The 23,186-nt window shown below is 45.4% G+C and overlaps 1 protein-coding gene across 1 annotated transcript in view; it reads right to left on the bottom strand.

Annotated features, from left to right (window-relative positions):
• The window catches only part of RAB22A (RAB22A, member RAS oncogene family), a 53,444-nt gene that overhangs the window by 11,163 nt on the left and 19,095 nt on the right, over nt 1-23,186 (bottom strand). The window contains exons 3-6 of the mRNA XM_081257169.1: nt 10,454-10,535; nt 1,904-1,975; nt 1,706-1,812; nt 961-1,070 (exon numbers count right to left, since the gene is read on the bottom strand). Coding sequence (XP_081113295.1) covers nt 961-1,070; nt 1,706-1,812; nt 1,904-1,975; nt 10,454-10,535 — 371 coding nt within the window. The remainder of the gene's footprint in view (nt 1-960; nt 1,071-1,705; nt 1,813-1,903; nt 1,976-10,453; nt 10,536-23,186) is intronic.

The raw sequence follows: 23,186 nt of genomic DNA on the forward strand, positions 1-23,186 counted from the left end.
TGTTGGCCAAGGGCCCTTCCACTTCTCTCAGCCCTCCCCCAAAGGATGGATCTTAACGAATAAGTTCACTGTGCTTTGCTGGCTTTCTCCTGTCCTCCAATGGGAAGTCTGACCTGTTCAGTTAACATGAACCCCAGGGCTCTGCACACCTGCTCTGTCGGGTCTCAGCTCCAGTATCACCTCCTCAGAGAAGCCTTCCCCGACCACCTGCAGAAACTCCTTCACTTCATCCTATGTTATCTTCTTCCCATCACTGCTCATCATCTGAAAGCACCTCACTTATTTGTGTGTTCACTGTCTCTCCCAGAGTGGAACGTGCGCCCCAGGACAGCAGGCGCAGACCCCATCTTGTTCACCGCTGCCTCCCCCGAGCCTGGAACAGTTCTCCATGAATATACTGATGAATTCGAATGAAATGAATAAACAGATACAATCCGTAGAGGATCCCAAAGGTACGCTGCAGCCTCTCTCCTATCTAGTGTCATCCTATTAACACTTCTGGAAAGGGAAAGAGGAGGGGTGGGCAAAAGCGGTCTTACGTTTCACCAGCAAGTGCCTAGTATTAATTTTTGAGGGCTTTCTTATAGTGGAATTACACACGCATTTCATTTCCCTTTATTTATTTTCTTCATTTTCAATGACTCTGGACAACTAATTGAAACACATTTAAAGAGAGAAAGAGGGCGAGATGACAGCTTCTAGGACCTCTAGGCCGTGCACATTATTTATTCAGTAGCAACATTCTTTCTAGAAGGGCTACAGTCATTGGGCAGTAGCCCTCCAGCACTTAGAGCATGATATGAAAACCCACCGTCACTCTTAAATTCTCAAATCTCATTCCACTGAGAACAGTATCAGAGACTAGACCACTCTACGTAAGGAGAAAATTCTACTCGGCAAGATAATTCTGTTTTAAGTGGCTCTGCACAGAGGAAGCCCATAAGGCACAGAGATACTCACTAATTTCTATAAAGAGTTCGTTTATGTTTATCGCGTTTTTTGCGCTGGTCTCTACAAAAATTGCATGGATGGAGTCGGCGTAGTCCTTAGCATCTCTCTCCATGACCTCTCTGGAAGGCAACGAATTGCAAATCAGAAATTCTGCCCATCAAGAGCTTCATGTGATCCCCACCTACCCAGTAATTAACCAGATTTATGATGATAAAGGATGTCACGAATGGCTGGTGAATGAGCCCTGACCCCGCGGTCCTCCCAATTACACCACTTCTACGGTTAAAGAAAACAGAACAGAACAGAATAGGACCCCGGGACTACTAGCAATGCATCCCATGGAATGGCCAGAGAATCCCCGGGGTTTCTTTTCCCCTCCAAGTAGAGAGCCCTTGCTTGGGGAACCGTGGAAGTGGTCCAGAGAAATTGCCAATAAATGGGCTTTCCTTAAGATATCCTTCCCCATTCAGGCATCCTATGTCATGAGAGCTGAGGGCTACACTAATCCCAGATAATGTCAAGTCTGATGCGAATGATGTTTAAATAAATTACACACCTGTCTCGATATATAATCTAATTAGCTCCAAATGTCTGAACTCTTACATTTTAGTTTGAAACTTCAGGACTCCCACCAAACGAAAAGGACTTTTTCAATGTCAGAGGTAAAATCAAAGCCAGACTCTCCTATTGGATATTGCTCTGTAAGGACGGGAACACGCACTCGGCACTGTAACCCCCCGTTCTAAGAACTTACCTCGCGTCGATAAGATCACACTTATTCCCTGCAATGGCAACTACAATGCTGGGGGGGCCGTGTTGTCGGAGCTCCTTTACCCAATTCTTTAATGTGGAAAACGTCTCCTGCAACACAGAGGAGGGAAGCAACTGGAGATATAAGCAGCCCAAACAGAGTTTTCAAAATAGGCTAAAGAGAACGGTGTGTGGGTCTTACTTCTTTTGTGATATCATAAACAAGTATAGCTGCAGCCGAGCCGCGATAGTACATTGGCGCTAAGGCACGAAACTGCAGAGAAGAGGGAAAAATAGAAAACAACATTGGGAAAACTGGTTAAATATGTTTTTTACTAGACGTTTAAGCCCATTATCCCTGCACAAAAGGTAATCTTTCTCTTAAGCCAAAGAAGATGCCATGATGCTTTAAAGCAGATGAACCAGTAATTACCACAGGCAAAAACTTTTAATGTAACACTGAAATGCCTCTCAGAAGGTAGTTTAGAATACAGTTTTATAGGAATTAAATATGGTGCTATAAACAATTGTTTCAGCTAAAAAGGCTTTTTAATTGAACTCAATGTTATAATTCCCAAATTCATTTGTTCAATAGTCCTTTAAGCTCTGGCTTCCCAAACTATCAAAGAGATAAAAATAATGCTGTAGGGCTTCCCTGGTGGCGCAGTGGTTGAGAGTCCGCCTGCCGATGCAGGGGACACGGGTTCGTGTCCCGGTCCGGGAAGATCCCACGTGCCGCGGAGCGGCTGGGCTCGTGAGCCATGGCCGCTGAGCCTGCGCGTCCGGAGCCTGTGCTCTGCAATGGGAGAGGCCACAGCAGTGAGAGGCCCGCGTACAGCAAAAAAAAAAAAAAAAAAAAAAAAAAAAAAAAAAAGCTGTAAACAGTTCTCCAGAGAAGTGGCTGCATTTGGCTGTTGAAAAGATAACACTGTAATCTAAATGCTGATTGTGCTACAGAAATGAGTACACATTTACATTCACCACTTGGATGAGCCTGTAACTCGCTTTTTTGATATCTTCCACACACTTGGCAATTCCCAAATGCAGGTACATATCTCATTTCATGAACATGAATTTAACTCTGTGTGCAGGGCTCCTTCCCACCAATCACCTCCCTGCCCCAATACAATAGGGAGGGAAGAGAAGGAAAGGGAGAGTAATAACAATTTAAACAGCGAGGCTGATTTAGTGGGCCATTTCTCTTGATAGAGTGTGAGATGGAAAATGGGAAGCTCTCTCTCCAGTCAACCCTGGTTCCTGGGCATCTGTGTGAGCACCTTGCTCAGTGAATGTGATGCCAGTGTTGAAAGGCGAGACTCTTACCTACGCTTGACCTCTGTCTTACACCCTGACTTTGAAACCTGACCCCTACATATATTGTGAGAAATACCCCTGGACTCCCCTCTGGCTCTCTGTTCTGTGGCTTCCCCGCAAAACACAGGTAGGAACTCTCATCAGAAGTGAGCATCTGAATACATTCCACATACAGAATTACAGACTCCACAACTTCTTACCCAATGACTTAACCTCTGGCTTTTAAACTTTCATGGTAATTTGAGTTTTATAAATGAAAGTGAAATGATGACTGTAAACTCCATGAGGAAGAGTGCATATCTGTTTAGTACCCCATTTTATCTCTGGGCCAGGTGCCTGGCACACTGTGGTAAGCCAGAAAGAAGTGGGGAATAAGGGAATAAGAACAGTTTAGGTGCAGGAAGAGGTCAAACTAAATGCCAAACCCAGATGAGCATCCATGTGAAGTTTTACTGCTCTCAGTGAGGAAGATCCCTGCTTCTGGGGTCAAAGCCTGATAACTTCCAATAAAATATGTTAAGTTTTAGAGAAGAAAAAAAAAACCAATAATAAAGCCTGTAAGCAACTTTAAGGAAACTAGATTATTAGGTAGAAAAGACTCTGGATTGTCTTCCATGGGGTGAGAGTCACAGGAGCAAAGGCAATGATATTAGCTTTCATTTTTGATGCATTATTCTGGCAACATGCTTTAGAAGATTGTTGGTTTTTTTGGCTTTGTTTTGTTTGTTTTTTACATTTAAATTTGTAAGGTAAAATCCATTTAGAGAAGTGCAAAGATCTTAAGTTTGATAGAAGGTCTTAAGTTTTGGTACAACAACAAATGTGTATGTATACAACCACGTAAACATCATCCCACCGAGATATAAAACGTTTGTATCAACATGGAAAGTTCCCTAATGCTCTTCTTTTCATGCCCCTTCTTTATCCTTGAATATCCAAGTCTATTTTATTGATATTTATTGATATTGATATAACCACAATGGTTTTCTCTTGCTTAAGATCTGCATAGAATATCCTCTTCCATTCTCTTATTTTCAAGCACTCTCTGGATTTACATTTAAGGTAATCCTTTTACAACCAGCACATTGTTAGATCCTGACTTTTGATCCAATCTGACAACCTCTGCCTTTTAAGTGGAATGTTTAGTTCCTTTGCACTTAATGTACTTACCAATATATTTGGTTTTTACTAATATTAGGTCTACCATCTTGCTGTTTGCTTTATATTTGTTCCATTAAAAAAAAGAAAACCCTGTTCTTCTTTTCTTCCCTTCTTTTGCATTAACTAAATATTTTTTAGTATTCAATTTTAACTTATTAACTTGTCCATTGGCTTTTTAGTTATACCTTCCTGTATTATTTTTTAAGTGGCTGCTCTTGTAACTACAATATACATTTCTCACAGTTGACTTAGAGTTTAAAATGCACCACCTCATGTAAAAGATCAGAACCCTGCAAGATTTTTTAAATCTCACTGCCCTTTGTGCTACTGTCAAATATTTTAAATCTATGTGATAACCAACACAATCCAATATTATAATTTTTGCATTAAATAGCCAGTAGTCTCTTAAATAAGAAGAAAAAAGACAGATTCTTATATTTACTGTTTCTAGTGGTTATTATTTCTTCCTATGGATCTGAGTTACCATCTGGTGTCATTTCCTCTAGGCTGAGAACCGTTCTGGGATCGCTGCTGCTAAATCCTCTCTGCTTTTCTTCTTCTAACGGTGTCATGACTTTGACTTCATATTTTAAAGATAATTTTGGCAGATGGATAATTTTGGCACTTTAAAGATACACTGCTCCACTGTCTCCTGGCCTCCACTGACTCTGTGGGAAGCTGGCCCTCATTCATACTGTTGTGTCCCACACATAATGTGTCTATACTATTATCGCTGGCTGCTTTCAAGATCTGTCTCTTTAACTTTGGCTTTCAGCAGTTTGATTATGATGGAACTAGATGTGGTTTTCTTCGTACCTATGAGTTTGCTAAACTCTTAGATTTGTGAGCTGATATATTCCACCAAAATTTGGGAATTTTTCAGCCATTATTTCTCAAAATATCTTTTCTTTCTGTCTCCTTCCCCTCTTTTTACAACTTCTGGGTCTCAAGTTACACATATGTTAGATTGTTTGAATTTGTCCCTATGGTACTAAGACTATGTTCCTATTCTTCCACTCTTTGTTCTTTTGTTTTGTCACTTACCCAGTGGACTTCTCATCTTAAATACTACAGTTTTCAGTTTTAGCATTTCCATCTGATTATTAGTTGCCATTCTGTGTAAGATTCCCCATCTGTAGTTAAGTAGATTATGACTACTTTTCCTAAAAAAAAAAAAAAAAAAAAAAAAAAGACTACTTTTCCTTTAAATCTTTGAACATTTCTAAACCATCTGGTTTCCTTTATCTTCTCTGAAGAGTGCTAAAACACTGGCTAATCACCCTGAGATTGGTTTTACACATGGTTAGGGTGGGTCTACTTGGGTCTCTACTCTTAAGACATGGCCCTTCAGAAGTTTCAAGGGAAGCCCAACGTGTTTATCAATCCGCTCTAACAGGGCAGGACTGGACTCCAAACTCTCCTTTTCCTGTGATGAGCAGCGACTGAATCTCTGCTCCGTCTTGTCACCCCTCCAGCTGTTGGCTTCTGCTGGGTCTCTTAGTGTCGCTCCTGTGCATTCACAATTTGGGGGTTAAGCAAAGCCTTGAAGGGAATTTACAAGCAGGTTTTGGGGGCTTCCCTCCTTGTTGGATCCATCTTTTCTGGGATTTGCCTCCTTCTTTCCCAGATGCTCTAGCAACCTTAAACTCTGTCCTCAAATACTGCAAGCTAAAAAGACAGCCTTTCTGTTGGAGTCCTAGCTACCCTGTGCTGCATGGCCTGGGGAGTGCCCTCTGGGGAAAAGCCATGAAAATGTGAGTCTCACTCAATGTCGTTCCCTTTTCAGTCCCCAAACTGCATCTGGTTGCTTGGCAGTACCTTCAGAGAGTTGTTTAATGTTTTGTCCAGAGTTTATACGTAATAGTTCTTTGTGGGAGGGTTAGTCTGTTACAAGCCGCTCCACCATTACTGACACTGAAACTCTTTCCATGTCCTTTCGGTGTGAAGAAAGAAGGTGGCAGCTTAAAAAGAGACTAAAAGGACGTCCGCACAGCTCTGTGCCCAATCTGGCTCTAGATCAAGGGTTGGCAAACTTTTTCTGGAAGGGGCTAGGCAGTAAACATTTTGGGCTTTGTGGGTCATACGATCTCTGTCGCAACTCCTCAGCTCTATTACGGAAGTGTGAAAGTAGCCGTAGACAATATGTAAACAAATAAGCATGGCTGTGTTCTGATAAAACGGGAAGCAAGCTGGATTTGGCCTGTGGGCCACAGTGTGCACCCTGGCTCTAGATATTCAGCCACTGCACGTTTTCCTGATTTCAGACACGAGAACAACTCCTATGTGGCTCCTGTGGCAGCGGATGAGTCCGCGTCTTCCTGGCGCTCTGCCCTCTAGGAACAGTCATTAGGAGAAACCACAGTAAGATCCAGGGACAGAAATCTTCAAGGACTGGATGCAGTGTCTATGAGACTTTGGTTAGAAGCTTTCTTTTACATGATCACAGACAGATGGCAAGTAATTGAAATGCTGCTGCTACAGTTACGGTGCATTTCTGATACGGACTTGAGGTGCATGTCTGAGCAGGGGCTGGGTCTGCCTCCATGCTTCTGCAGGAGTCCCTGTTAGTGAAGGGTGATTGGTGGGAAAAGATCACTTAAAACGAATTCATTTAGGATAGCAAATAGGAATGAAAAGGTTTGACAAAGGCTCTATCTTGAGAAAAAAATTATGAAACGAGTTTCATTTTATCTGATATTAGAAAAAACGTAGGTTTATTATTGCAACCAGGAGCTAGTTTCCTGAATGAACTGAGTCAGAGTTGATCGAAAACTTGACTGTGATTCTTTTGATAAAACCATATGCTGGCACAATATGATATCTATCTTTCATTTCATGTTTGTCTTTCCTAGTCCTATCATAAAAAAGGAATTTTTACAAAATATTTGAGGACTCCAACAGTCTTCCCTAGACCTCTCAACAACCTTTTGATACACAAATCATTACCTTCTGAAGCACTATGTCATCATTCTGATCGGTAGTTTTCTCACTTAATGTAACAAACCCCTTACCGTCCATGGCTTTGCAGGACATCTGTGAAGTTCTCCAAAATCACTTTCATTGACTTAATGAAATTACTTTGCAACCAACTGTGACTGGACCATCAGAAAGATGATCCATCTGTGAAAACGCGAGGGTCAAATGGGGAGGATGTCTGAATGGTCAGTTCACCATAAAGGGGTGCCATTTTACGAGGACTTTTGGTTCCATAAGAAATGTCATTACTACAGAGAACTGAATAATAAATAATAAATATGCAAAAATCAGAAATGTATAATTTGAGGCATGCAATACTCACATGGTAAAACTAGGCAGAGGATCTGTTCCTCCTTACCTGTGCCAAAGTAGGGCTGACAATCAACTGATCTAAATCCACTGGCATCAATACTGTGTGCCAGGGGCTGAGTGCACAGACATGAGGACGGTCCCTGCCCCCAAGGAGCTCACAGTCTAACAGAAGATAAACAAGTAAGGAAACGGGGGACAATCCCACGGATGTGGGCAATCGCAAAGTCTGTTCAGGATCTGAAGAGACCCTGGAATGAGGGTCCTGAGGGAAATGAATAAAGGGCAGTGATGGAGAACGAGCTGGGGTCGTGCTTAGGTGCAGAGGGGTTAGGGAAAACTGTGAAGGTGTGACGCTGAACTTGAGACGAAAAGGCTGGTAAGGAGCCAGCTGGCCAGGCTCTGAGTGGAGGGAAGAGAGAGTTCCAGTACGAGAAACAGCGTGTGTGGAGGCCCGGTTCTGGAGAGTCTGAGGAACTGAGCGGAGGCAGCAGGTTGGAGCTCAGGGGGTGAGGGCGTGGATGGACCGGGAGGGCCCTGGGGAGCAGGGGGAACAGGCCGTGCAGGGCTGTGCAGGCCAGTGGGCAGGGCGTGGCTCCCAGGAGAGGGGCAGTGGGCAGTCACTGAAGGGCAGTAAGTGGGAGGATAAGGTCCTAAGTGGGGCTGGGAAGGGGAAGGCAGGAAGACCAGTTAAAAGGTGAAAGGAATCCTCAGGTGAGAGTTAAAGGTGGCGGAGAGCAGAGAGCTGGCAGTGGAGACAGGGAGAACCGAGCGGATCTGAGGTGCATTTAGAAGCCGGAGCTGTCGGGACACGCGGTCTCGCCGACGTGGCAGGCTGACGGGGAGGGGGGTCCAGGAGCGCCTCCGCGTTCACGCCTGAGCACAGCGGGCACGTGGCCACCTGAGAGTGGCAGGGGTGGTGAGGAAAGCTCCCTGGGCGACATCAGACGCCAGCTCTGAAGGCTGAGCATGCGCTCTCTAGGCTAACGGTGGGAGGGTGGGTATTCTGAGCAGAGGGAACGGCAAGCCATGGGTATGAGGGTGTGGACTGGCCTGGCGCACTGCAGAAGCCTATGCAGTTTGGTCTTGGAGGATGAATGGGTGGGAGGAGGTGAAGGTGGAGGGTCAGGCCGAGGCTGGCACGGTCCGGGCCCTAAAGGCCGTGCCCAGGACAAGCGGGAAGGACAAGCTTACAGATGCGCCCTGGAGGATCCTCCCAGCATTTCAAACAGTTTGTGATTAGCTGTCAGATGTTTCGCTCTTCTTAAACCCTGTGATCTGGCAACAAGCAGCTGGAGCGAGGGCTCACTGCAGGCACCCCTGTCCTGAGGGTCTCCTCGGCGCGGGGCTCTGATGGGCGGGCCTTCCGGGCCCGCTGGGCTCATTTACATTCCCTGCGCGAGCCCCTGGCTGGTTCAGTGATCTAGCTCCAGGTAGGGGTGAGGCAGATTTGCATCTCAGAGCAACTACTCCTGGTGCAGAATCAATTAGAAATGGGGAAACAAGAGGCATGCAGACCAGCTAATTACAGAACTTCACAGAATCCTGCTGTTCTGGTAGCAATAAGAGAGAGGCCTAAACCCTTGTGCTCTTTTTTTATGTTCTGGAAAGAAGAGATGTTACATATCACCATGTCCACCAGGACGGGCTCTGATTCAAAGCATAATGGAATCTATATCATAGCATGTGCTTTATAATGAGGGTTTTGCTGTGTCATCAAATATATGGGAGGGGGTAACCGAAACTTGGGATTCAGTGAAAGGGCACATATATTACTTGTATGAAGAGCCACGAGTTGGGGGCTAATACACTAGATGCCAGGGCTGTGTCCATGGATATATTCAGGAACACCGTGTGGCAAGCAGCCCTTCTGAGGGACAGCAGAGTGACGGTTAGCAAAAGCCTATCCGCACTGGAGACGCACAGCCCAAACCACGTAGGAGCAGTGGGGACCAGAGACTTAGCAGACGCATCTAAGATGAGGAAGTGGACACAGGGTGTGATATCCGGCATTAAAAAAACAGAAGAAACCAAACAGAGCAAACTTTAGACATTAAATCTGTGCAAATGTATGCTGTCTACGTCTAGGACAACAGTAATGGTTTGTTGTGTTTTCCTCCACGTGTCTGTGATGATTCTTTTCAGGGTTTATACCATTTGCGGTATCTATGCCGTCCCAAATAGACTGTGAGGACAGACTATTTCTCCTGATTCCTTCTGCTATAAGAGCTTAAGGTAGCACTGTGCATCCATCCCATGTTCTTGTTTTGATAATACTGTTTGAAAACAAAATTAAACAGCAGCTGGGTAGCTGCCAGACACCCCTCAACAGGGAAATGAGACTCTGGGCCCAGAGGGAAAATGAGGTGGCGGCAGCATCTGGTCCCCTCCCCGCCTTCCCACCCCGTCCGATTCGGGCGGGCTCTGCCAAATGCCATGCTGCACCGTGAAGCCGTGCTCCTGGCCCCAGCTCTGGTCCAGGCCCTTCCTGAGGCAGATGACCATCTTGGACAACTTCATCATCAGGCGTTTATTAAGCACCTATCGCACGGCACTGTGTTAGCTCATTCATTTCACTTAGATCTCAAACTTGATACGCTGTAAAGTTCCCTCCTTAGCTTTTAAAAGGCGACTATAAATGAGAAGTGCTTAACTCTCCCTTTCTACCATTAATTCTTTTATATCTTTGCTAGAGGATGGAGCCCCAGATTACACATAATACTCTGAGCAGGGTTTTATCAGGCCTGTTACTCAGCGTTTACTTGAGGACACTAAAAAGCATAAAAATGTTCTCAGTGCCCGTATCACTTCCTCCATCGGTGGACTCTGTGGTTCTAATTGAAAAGAAAAAGGCTGGTCCACGCAAACGGAAAGACGTGTCTCCAGCACAGAGAAGTGAGGTGAGGGACGTGAAATGACAGGACCCGGCGGTTTTGTTGGAGCCTTAATTTGGGCCTCAGAAAAACACAGAGTAAATTGAAGAGTGACTTACTCGTTCTTGTCCAGCTGTATCCCAGATTAGGAATTTATGTAGCTCATTCTGGTACTGGACAGTCTTGGTCATAAAAGATGCCCTACAAAGAGAGACCTAAATGATCAGAATACAATTATTTAGAGCACGTCGCCAGCCCCAGCTGGAAACACCACTTAGACTTCACGCTCAAACTCCCGCTCCACACTATATGCTAATTGTGGTCCCCTCTGGAGTATTTACGAGATGCCCAGATGCTGGCTGCATATTCCGTGTCAAAATAGAGTGTCAGGCATATCTGCCCAACACAAAGGAAGGGTTCTTTGGCTTGTGACTGCCTAGGCTCCATATGAAAAGAACCAAGAGATAATTTGATAATCCAGACATTAGCCTCCCTTGTAATATACAGAAGCTGTTCTTTAAAAAGATGGCACCATGGGAAAACTTTTGTAAAAACAACTGTGTCCAGGAAGTCAGCGTGCTTATAAGCATCAGGCCGTTCAGGTTTGTCCTCACCCGTTCCTAAACCACATGACCACATACAGAGCTAGTGTAATACTAGAGTTAATAAAACTACGATGCCAAACAAGCAGCAGGAAGACAGCTGGTACCTCCGTGTTTCAGTAACAAAGCAGCCCCTTGGTGGTCCTGACGGGCCACCTCAGGCCTCAGGGGCCGCCCCAGCCCTCCACGGGGAAAGAAATGCTGATGTGCAGGTCTTCCTGCTCTCTGTGAGGTACCACTCTGCCCAGAGGCCTTTGAAGGCGGGGGCGGGGGGGCCTCATGCTTTCTGGAGAATCTGTGAGGGGCTGTGGTGGCCCAGAACACATGCCTGGACCCTCTAGGGGCTCCTGGCTAAAGGTTCAGGGGTCCTGCCCTGGGCCTGCGCTCGGCTCCAATGCCACCCTCTGCTCCCCATCTCACCCGGGAAGCTCCCTCCTGGGAAGCCCTTTCTCTCCCAGTCTCCTCAGTGCATCCGAGTCTGGGTCAAGAACCCAGAGGTGATTACGTCTTCCTTCCCACTGAATGAGCCTCCTGGGGCCGAGGGTCCAGTTGGACTCTGGGAGTCCTAGCCTAATCATCCTAATCAGAACAACCAACTCAATGGCTAGACATTGTCAAATATGCTGGATCTGAAATATCCTTGAGATTCAAGTAACAGATACATAATTTTCAAGGAAGTTCAAGCTGAAATTGATAGAATGACTTTCTGAAGTATTACTGAGCTTAGATAAGTATCAGAATCCTAGTTTTAAAAACTTAAACTCTGATACAATGAATTCCTAGTAATATTTATATGAATTTATGGTTTAGCAAGCAGCCACCAAAACAACCCCTGTGGTGACTGGGATGAGGAAGGGGGAGTGAGCCAGGAAGCAAGATCACGTTTATTGGGTCGGGGCTCCTCCCTTGGTATCTCCTTAAGGGAAGTTTACCCCGTGTTGTCCTTAGCAAAGTGCTTTAGGCACAGAAGGTGCTCGATAAATGCTTATCACGTCAAGAACTTCTGGCAACTCACCATGATTAAATCAAGATATGCACCATGATTTCTCACTTTAGGAAAGATCTAAGCATTCAAAAAGCCTCATTTATTGCGAAGATTAAATGATATGAGGTATGTGAAAGTGCTTTGCAAATTGTAAAGTACTATCCCCATACAAAATATTACGACTACTGTTATTATTGTTATGTAAAGGCAGCTGCAGGAGATGTTTTCGTTTAGACTCTGCCGTTAGTCCTAAGGGCTTGCAACTCAACTCTCCATCAGTGATGGCTGTGGTGTTGGCTCTAAGCTTGACAGCAGACCCCTGGTAGGGGCCTGTTAACAGAGCCAGTGCATCCAACACACCCGTTTTGGCTGCTCAAAGGACAAGAGAAGAACTATGCTTTCAGTAGAGAAAAAGCTGAGAAAGATATATACAACAATGAAAAGGAAATGTTTCATTATTACATCTGAATTCACTGAAATCCAACCGACCTGCCAACCACTTCCCTTGTAACGAAAGCACAGATTCATTACTCAGACAGGAGGAAAAAAGACAAAATGGCAGCTGCAATGTAAGTTAGGGATCTAAAAGGATTAAACCCAACTTCCTGTCTGCGACCCTAGGCCATCCTTCCACCTCTCCCCCGTGGTCGCTCTCAAGACAACTCCTTCCCATCTGCACTGAGGTCTTGTCATGTCCAAAGCTCTCTACTTAGGCCTCCTTGGGTCTACACATCTGTTGTCCTCTTGCCCTTTTATCGCCAGCATCACTCGCCACACTGTGCCAGTTCTTTAGGAACCTTGCCTGTCCTTCCGTCTCAACCACCTGGAAAAGCCTCTCTCCCTGCTTCCTCTGCAGAGAGGTGGGGTGGCTGCCTTGCTGGAAGAAAGTCACAGAGCTGTGAGGACCGGTGTGAAGACTGTCCTACTTCAGCTGAACCCACCCAGGCCTCTCATTCCACACAGCAATGATCCCACACTCCTACGACTTTTTTCCAGCTCCCAACCACTGCCCGAGACCCCTCTTTCCCGGGCAACAGCTTGTTTCAGCCTTCTCAGAGAAGACAGAGGTTATAAGCCCAAAGGTTCCCCACATATTCCCCCATCAACCCTCCCAACTTGAGAATAAACACATTTGCATTCACACCAGCTATGATTTCCACTTTTCTGCCTCTGCTGAGTCAGAGATGTCTTGTCCTTGATTCACCCATCATCACTGCTCTCTCTGATCATGATCCCAGCACACCCTGCCTGGGCCACTGCAGTCATCGAACTGGTCTCCTCCTCCCAGACTCAAAACCTCCCAATTGTCCTGTTTCTACCTTCACACTGACTGTTCCTCTTCCTTGAATGCTTTTCTCCTTGGCCAAATGCTCCTCAGGTTTTAGGTCTTAGCTCAGCTGCCAACAATCACAAAAATCTGTGTGGTCCACCCAAGCCAGGAAACTTTGCACCCCAACTTTACCCTGCAACACTTACATCATCCCATTTTGTCTTCAGGGCATCTGCTACAAGGTCTGTATAATATCTGCCTGGCTTATTTATTTATCTATTTTTAAATCTACCTGTTCAATGCCTAACTCACCCATGAGAAATGTAAGTGCCACGAAGGTAGGGACCTTGTTGTACGTCTTTCTCTGTAATAGGCGTATCTTCCTCATCTCCCTCCTTGCTATCCTGGAATTCTGACAAAGCATTTACCATGTTGCCATAAGCCACTTCGCCTTCCATGACGCCCACAGCTCCAGGGAGTCTCGGCCAAGCACTCCCCAAAGCATAAAGTGAGACGTGCTTCTGGAGCACAGAGAGAGCTGAAATCAGAGGAGCCTTGGGGGCTCTTGAGCCAGGTGGGTGGCCTCTGGAGGTGGGGGTGGGTGCCACCAGCAGGGCTGACCACGCCCAGGGAAGTCCTCACGACCTGCTGCTGCTTGGCCGCCAGCTCTCACCTCCAGGCCAGCCAACAGGCACCGGGCGACAGCCAGGCGTCTTGAGCAGTGACCGACTCCCGTGTCCCTCCATCGCCCAGACTTCCAGAGCCATGCTAAGGAAGAGGCTGTGGCACTCACGTCTGAAGCAGGAGTGTCTCCCCAACCGCCGGGTCTCAGCTCAGGTGGCTGTGGCGTGACCACCACGCCTCCCTGTCCTCTCCTCCCCGAGCCCCGTGACGCCCCTTTACTGCAACAGGTATCTCTGTTGATCTCTGAGAACCTGAGATCTTGGCCTGTCACACCTGTAAGGACATTTCCTCCCCTTCGGCATGTGCATTTGGTGAGTCTACACAGTGATGACACCCCGACTCGGGCCCAACACGGCAGGGGGTGATGGCCACTGTCTGTCCCGGGTGGTCCCGGCGTGCTGGCCGGCCCTGGGCAGGAGGCCTCCCGCACGGCTCACCACAGCTTTAGGCTTTCGTCCGTGGGGGACAGTGCTTTTCTAAATCTGACCGCCTTCAGCTCAGCTCCACAATCTAGACACTTCACCCGCATCTCACACATGACGTGTGAAGACGGGGCTTATTTCCACTCCACTCCCACCACAGTCCCCGATTCCAAGTTCTCCATCAGAACATGGGGTCTACCTTCCATGGAACAGACACGGGTCTGCAACTCTTCTCTGTCCTTTGTTACTTCCATCCACTCTGAGAGAACCGTCTGGTTCTTCATTTTACATTTAATCTACATTTGAACCTCAACCCCTGAAATAAATTCACAAATTGGACCCTACTCTTCGAGCGGGACCACTACAGTTTCTCCCTCCCACCATCACTCCAACTCCAGGCTCACTCCTTTAACGTGCAAGTTAAACGATGCGGGCGGTATGATAACTTCAACAGCTTGCTTTTTGAAGAACAGGCAATGGCTCCCTGCCATCCAAATGATACATTTGTACTTTCCAGCCCGTCATTTACTTGTCTGATAGCCTGATTCTTCACGGCTAAACCACCCCTCCTCACTCCGCCTAGGCAGGTCTTATTACCTCTTTAACCTAAGATCCCTACTAGCACTATTTCCTAAAGCTGGAACGCCTTTCATGTACGTCTCCATTTCTCGTGACATTCTAAAAATATGACTTTCATGGGCACCAAGCAGTCACGATCTTCGGTAGGGGCATGTGTTCCCAATGAAAGTACCTGCTACAAGGTGTTTGAAAAACGCCTTTCCTCTAACGGCAGCAGACTTGTTCGGCCCTCTCAGAACACAGGTGTGCCCTGCATCACACTCCAGTACCTCCAAGCCCTTTCCTTGGAATGACACATGGATGCTGCCATCCCCATAATGGTACGTGGTGCCTTGTAGGGAAGGCTTTGAGGATCCAGAACCTCAGCTCCTCATGTAGGTTCCACAGTCACACGCATCTTTAAACTCTACCATCTCTCAGAGATCTAAGGTCTGACGTGCCATTTCGTACCACTCTGCACAGGGCAGTTGTCTAGGCAGCCCTGCCCACCTGAACCAGAGCGGTGGGTGCACACGAGATGGCTAGGCCACAGGTTCACGGTCACCCTAAGCAAGTTCTCTAGTACTTTCTACATTTTTGTCATTCTAAAAACTTTTGCAAAAATATTTAAAATCAAGGAAAACATTACTTTAAACCTAAAGACAATTAGACTTAATAACAGAGAGCGTAGCCTAAGTTTCCTAAGTTTGTCCAGAATAACTTACACAACAGAAAAACCTTTCACAACATAAACAGTAAAATCAACAACAGCAGGGATGGAGCCAGCCGCCCTGAGTGGTCATGATGGTCAGGTGCTTTTCTCGTCCTTCACGCGTGTGACCCCGTTTAGTCCTTGCTGTTAGCCTCTGGGTTGGGTTCGATTCGTCAGCACCATTTTGCAGACAAGGCATGGAGGGGCGGAGCAAGCGAGTGGCACAGCTGGGAACCTCACCAGGCGGCCGGGCCCTGAGCCTGGCCTGGGAACCGCAGCACCGCAGGGCCGTCGTGCACTGGGTGGTCGACTCCCTCAAACACATGCCTTCTTCTGTCCGGCAGGAAGTCTGGGCAGGCAGGATGGCTGCAACCCCACCCCTGCCCCCAGGAGGCTCACAGGGAGAGGACTGGTCAGATGACAGATAATTATAAGGCAGGTACTCAACGAGATACTGAAGGATGGACAGAGAGGTGCAGGAGCACAGAGGTAAAGCCACGTCCGAGTTCCCAGGAGAAGGGTGGCTCCAGGTGTGGGAGGATGTCCACACCCCAACCCTAGAACCTGTGAATATGTTACTTTCCATGGCAAAAGGGGCCTTACAGACGCGATTAGGTTAAGAATCTTGCGATGGGGTGAGGATGCTGGATTATCCAGATGGGCCCAAGGTAATCACAAGGGTCCTTAGAAGGAGGCGAGAAGCTGGAGCCAGAGAAGGTGATGTAAGATGCAAGTGGAGACCAGGATAATGTGCCCTGAAGATGGGTGAAAGGCATCTTCCGGGGTGCTGCTCCCTTCCCCTGTGTTGTGAGGCGTTCTCCTGCATGGGAGCTTGTTTTCCAGAGGGTGCTGGGCTCGAAGTGGCCAAGGCCCCACCCCACTGGCCTGGTTTGCCAGGGTCCTCACGTGGGGAAGGAGAGCCATGCCCTGCTTCCTTTCCCATCCTTCTGGATTTGTTACTATTTTGCGTTCTTAACACCTGCCAATAAAGACTGTCTACACTGAAAAAAAAGAAAGTACCCGGGAGAGCAGCGGTGCCAGGTACGGGAGGCTGGAAGAAAGGCAGCCCCGAGAAGCTGCAAAAGGCAAGGAAGCCAATTCTCTCCTCAGAGCCTCTGGGGGGGAACCAGCTCTGCCAATACCTTGACTTTAAGCCAGTGCAACTGATTGCAGACTTCTGACTTCCAGAACTATAAGACAATAAACCTGCGCTCTTGCAAGTGACATTTGCTATATTTTGTTACAGCAGCAATAGGAAACTAATACACTAGGGAGGACTTCATGAGAAGAGTTGAAGTTGGAGCTGAACCCCGCTGAACCCTCCTTCAGGAGAGTGTTTGCCCAGCAGAGGCCCAGCAACAGGACCTAAGGTGGGGGGATCACATTCTATAAAGAGAAACAGCAGGAACAAAAGCACAGAATGGTGAACGTGCAAGACGAATCCAAGTGGTTCTGCAGAGTGAGCCTGGGTGGGGTGGGGTGGGGTGGGGTGGCCAGCACGTTCAGGTAACCACAGAAAAGGCTCCAGGCAGGGCGGGGACAGACAGGTGGTGAAGGTCAACGTGACGCTGCATCCTCACACCAATGAGTGTCTGCTCTGCATGAGGCCCCTGTTTCCTGTACGTCAGCATCTCCCGAAGGCCAGGGCCTCACTGTCACCATTTCTGCCATATCCATGTTCCATCTGTATTACTTACTACTGAATATTGTAAAAAATCATTCTATTTTTTTAACTTAAACTTCTCTGAGCAATAATATTGGTAAAATAAAATCCCACAGGATTCATGGACTAGTTTATTTTTTCTAACAGACAATAAAATACTTAACAATATAAATTTAAAACGTCCACCTGTGCACCATGTGAAGTCATCTGGAGGATGATGTTTTGGGAAAGACGGCTGAAAGTGGGAGGAGCCCCTGAGGGGGGAGGAAGGCATAGTGTTATCAGACCTGTCTGAATGCTGAATTCTGGAAGCAACAGGGCTTTGGGGTCCTTCTGCCAGATACCAAGCCCTTAGTAACCCATGGATGAGTGAGATGGATGTCTATTTTTAAGGACCTTACAGGGCAGAAGTGGAAATGGATTTCTAGGCAAAACCTGGGGAATACTAAGCACCGTGAGAGCTTGGACCAGATGGAGGGAACGGGACACAAAAGGGAAACAGGGAAGGAAACGAGCTGGGAGGCCCTGAAACAATCCTGGAGAAAGATGGGGTAGGCTTGATGGGTAGGAAGGGACACTTTGAGGCTGATACCCCAAAGCCACAGGGATGCTGGTGACAGGGACAGTTCTAAGAAGTCTGAGGCAGGCTTCTGTCGCTCAGGCAACATGTGTGTGATGAGCTACCTCAGTCATTTCCAAATTGTTACTATATCATTAATTTTTGGAGTAGGTAATACACTCACAGGCTTCATGAGCCAGCATGTACAGAACAGGTGTACTGGCCTGAAATGTCTCCCTCGCACCCCTCTCTCCCAGCCACTCAAGTCCTCTCCCTGGAAACTATCTCATCTGTTTCTCAGGTTTCCTTTCAGATATACCTGCGGTTTATACAAGCATATGTGCATAGTTTCCCCTGCATCCTCTTTTATTTATTAACCCAGATGGTAGAATACAGTAGGTATCTTTGATTTTTTTCACTCTACACTACACCTAGGAGGTCATCCAATATAAGTATATAAAGTTTTCTCAAGCTGGCCTTTTCCCCTTCATCATATTATATCAAGTGATTATGCTGTAAATAATATAATCAGCCCCCTGCTAATCCACAACGCTGCAATGACTAACCTTGTATAGTTACTAACCTTGTTGTTTGGAACTTCTGGGACTTCATCTGAAGGATAAAGTCCTAGAAGTAGAATTTCTGGGCGAGGATCTGAGACAACAGCCTTCTCACTAAGAGTGCAGGCTTTTCAGCCAGACTACCCAGCTCGGTTTATTCGTTTTGCCACCAACTGGGCAAGTCAATTAACCTCTCTTTGCCTCAGGTCTCTCATTTAAAAACTAGGAATACCTTCAGTACCTATAACACAGGGCTTTTAAAGCGTTTTATATATCTAAATATATATATATAAATATATAAATATATATAAACATATATATATTTATATATACATAAATAATATATAAATATTATAAATAATATATAAATATATATATACATATATATAAATATATATATATAAATAATATATAAATGTATATGTATATTTTACCGAAGTATAACTAACGAACAATAAAATGAAGCATATGGTTTGACGTTTCATATTCTCGTGTACCTACTGCCCCAAACAAGATAAAGAACATTTCTATAACCCCCAAAGTTTCCTTAGTTAAGGAAAGTTTGCCCATTTCTAGTTAAGTCTTGTACCTACCCCCGGCAAAGCTTTTTGACTCCTACTTCACAGATTAGTTTTGATTGTCCTTGGATTTCATATAAAGTATATACTCTTGTGTCTGGCATCTTTCACTTAATGACTTTTTTGAAAGGAATCTATATTACTTGATAGCTAATTCTTCTTTTACTGCGGTATGGTATTCCACTGTATGAATATATCAGACTTTGCCCATCATTATGTCGAGGAATATTGGGGTTGTTTCAAGCTTTTGGCTATTATGAATAAGGCATTTTTTTTTTACAAGTCTTTCTCTAAACATATATTTTAATTTCTCTTGGGTGAATACCTAAGGGTAGAAGTGCTGACTCATAAGTTAGATGTACGTTTAACTTAATACGAAAATAGAGCACAGTCCTCCAAAGCAGTCACACTATTTCCTACGCCCCTCAGAAATGTATCCCGTTCTAGCTGCTCCACATTCTCATCAGCATTTTGGCTATTATGCTGTAATGTCAGCCATGCCTTATGACAAGGCATGGATGTCCACTCTCACCACTTGTATTCGACACTGTATTGGAGGACTGAGTCAATACAATAAGGGGAAAAAAAAGCACCAAGACTGTAAAAACAGTAAAACTGTCACAGAGACCATATTTATAGACATCAATATAGAGTATGTAGAAATGCACAATGCCCTGTGGAATCTATAAAATATGTGAATGCTAGAAATAAGAAAATTGACATTCAATGTAATTATTTCCATGACTGGTTTTAAGTGTCTCATTTTGGCATTTGTTTGTTGTTTCTCTGCTCCTCCTTTTCTGCCTTCTTTTGGATAAATCACACTTTTTTCTGTATTCTATTTTTTCTCTTGTATTGACTTTTTAGCGATACCCCTTTGTGTGTGCCTATTTTTTCCAATGTTTTTCTAGAGATTACAATATGAATCTTTAAATTTCAGTCTATTTCCACATAATGTCATGCTACTTCATGAACAATGGAAGATATACAACAATCTAATTTCATGTATTCCTCTCCCACCCATTGTGCTCGTTGCCTTATATTTAGCTTCTTCAAATGTTATAAACACAGTAATACAATTGTTATTTTTGTTTTAAAAGCCAACAGCCTTCTTAGAATTTCATTTAGTATCTTTCATGATATGGGTCTGCTGTAGGCAAATTCTCTCAGCTTTTGCCTGTGAATATCTTTAATTTACCTTCACTTTTGAAGAAAATTTTTGCTAGATATAAAATTCATGCTTGGCAGGTCCCTGCCCCACCTTTATTTACTGTGTTGAAGATGCCATGTCATTATCTTCTGACCTCCAGTGTTTGTTTAGAAGTCGGTGACAATTCTTATCACTGTTCTTCAGTATATAATGTGTTTTTTAATGCCCTTCTGATTGCGTTTAAGATCAGCTCTTTTGTATTTATTCTGATTGGCGTTTGGAGGTATTCTTGGACTTGTGTATTGATCACTTTCATCAGTTTTGGAAAGTTCTTGTCCTTTATGTCTTGAATTATATTTTTGTGCCATTCTTTTTCTCCTTTCTTTCTGGGATGCCAATGATGTGTATGTCAGTGTGGCATAATAAGAAATATATATTTGGTCTTTGTTCCCAGGCTCTGACACAGGGCTCTTAAATCTCTTGGAATATCCTCAGTGAGAGGAGTGTCTTTTGTTCAGATGAGGTGAATCCTGGCAGGTCTCTAGATAGCTCCAGATTGTGGGGTGGGAGGGCCGGGTTGCCAGAAAGACCAGATCTTGATAAGGGGGTTGGAACTTTCAGCCCTACCCCCCATCCTCTGGGGAGGGAGGAGGAGCTGGAGACTGAGTTAATCTCAATGGCCAATGATTTAGTCAGTCATGCCTAGCAATTGAGCCTCCATAAAAAGTCCTTAACAATGGGGTTTGAAGAGTTTCTGGATTGGTGGCATACCCCCAACTCCACAGGACAGAAGCTCCTGTGCTTGGGACCCTTCCAGCACTACAGACCTCTTTGTCTCACTCTTCATTTGTATACTTTATAATAAACCAGTAAATGTAAGTAAAGTATGTTCCCGAGTTCTGTGAGCTATTCTAGCAAATTATCAAACCTCAAAGGGGTGGAGGGGTATGTGTGTGTGTGTGGGAAGTCTCCACTTTGTAGCCACGTCAGACAGAAGCGTGGGTGCCCTGGGCACGTGACACTGGTGACTGGCACCGGGAGAGCCAGCAGTCTCGTGGGACTGAGCTGTGAACCTGTGGAGTCTGACACAACTCTGGGGAGGTAGTGTCAGAAACGAACTGGACTGAAGGATGTCCAGTGGTTGTCTGGAGAGTTGGAGAGTTGACTGTTGGTGTGGAAAAACCCCACACATTTGGTGGAAGAGGTGTCATGAGTAAAAACAGTTAACAGTGAAACTGCCTTGATATTGTCCTACAGACTTCAGACGTCCTTTTATTGCTGTTGTTAACTCTTTTCTTCCCCTTGAGGTGCAGTCTACTGACCTGACTTTGAATACGTATTTTATTAGATCAGCTTAATGGCTGACCGGCCACAGCAGAGGAAGGCTCAGCAACCATGACCAAGGTTTTGAGGAGTCCCCTGGCCTTGCAGTTCCCCACCTGGATCCCTGTGCCCTGGCTGCTGTCACCCTACGTCCCGTGAAGGCGGGGACTCCCTCAGAGATGCTTCTCTGGGCTCACCAGCTGCCTCAAGTCTCCGCAGTTGACAGCCTGAGGGCCCCGTCTATGGCAGCTTCTCCCTGTCCCTGTCTCCGCAGGGAAGGAGAGCAGCCATGGATCACTTCTCTCTTGTGAGTGGCTTGTCACTTTCTGAAGTTTCGTTCATTTAGGTTTCTTTGTGAGCTCAGGTGTCTAATGGGCTTTAAAAATTTTATCTTGCTGGTTTTGTTTTTTTTTTGGATGAGAATTTTGTGACTTTTTATATCTGGATTGTAAGCACACAGGGTTGTTTTAAGGATTAAGTTATCGTATTTAAAGTAAAAAATATGAGCAACATTATCACTACAACTTGGAGCTTGGAGTGGTTGTATCAATTCACACTCAGTGGTGGACACACTGACAAGGAGGATGAGGTCTTTGGGATGAAAGGTGGAGAGAGGAGTTCAGGGGCAGATATATCGTGACCCAGGTGTGTCTGCAGTGACACAGCAGTCATCTGCAGTCGCTGGAGAAAGGTGGCCCTCAAGGCTGTGAGCGTGAATGAAATCACCTGGGAAGACCCAGGGCCATGGCAGAAATCTTCCCTGCTTCCACATTTTAGGGGTGGAGAGCAAGGCCAAGAAACAGAAAAAGGAGAACTATCCCAAGAGGTAGGAAGGAGGAGAATCAGAACTGTATCCCAGGGACTTCCCTGGTGGCACGGTGGTTAAGAATCCGCCTGCCAGTGCAGGGGACAAGGGTTCGAGCCCTGGTCCAGGAAGATCCCACGTACCGTGGAGCAACTAAGCCCATGCGCCACAACTACCGAGCCTGAGCCCTACAACCGGCGAGCCACAACTACTGAGCCTGTGTGCCTCAACTACTGAAGCCCGCGGGCCTAGAGCCCGTGCTCCATAACAAGAGAAGCCACTGCAATGAGAAACCTGCACACCGCAATGAAGAGTAGCCCCCACTTGCCACAACTAGAGAAAGCCCGTGCATAGCAATGAAGACCCAATGCAGCCAAAACAAACAAACAAACAAACAAACTGAACCCTGGCCTCAGAGCCTTTGCACTTTCTTAAAAAAAAGAGGAAAAAAAAAAAGAACTGTATCCCAGGTAACAAGAGGCTTTGCAGAAAAAAAAAAAAGAATGCTAGGTATTTCTAAAGAGGAGAAATACAATAAAATGGATTATACTTGGCCATTCACGAGTAGATGTTAAACTCTGCAACAGTGGTTTCAGTGGAATAATAGGGCAGATGTCGATAAGAGGAAGATCTGAAATGAATCAGAGATTGGTAAATAGAGATGATGACTATACAATTGTAAAAATCTTATAATTAAAGAACAATCTTTTTTTTTTTTACTGAGCACATTAACTAAGGGCTAGGCACTATGGATACATCTGTAGTCACTCTGGATAAGGTTCCTTTGCTCATAGAACTATGGAGTGGTGGGATCAGACAGTAAGTAAATAAATAAATGATAATAGATTTTAATATTTACTATGAAGATAACAAAACATTATGCGGTAATGGTGATTAGAGTGGTTATTTCATCAAAGAAAAGAGCACTAAAAGAAACAAACCAACCAGATATTCCAGAACTTTAGAAAAATAACAACAGAA

Source organism: Mesoplodon bidens (genome assembly GCF_964165515.1).
Source record: "Mesoplodon bidens genome assembly, chromosome: 15".
NCBI lineage: Eukaryota > Metazoa > Chordata > Mammalia > Artiodactyla > Ziphiidae > Mesoplodon > Mesoplodon bidens.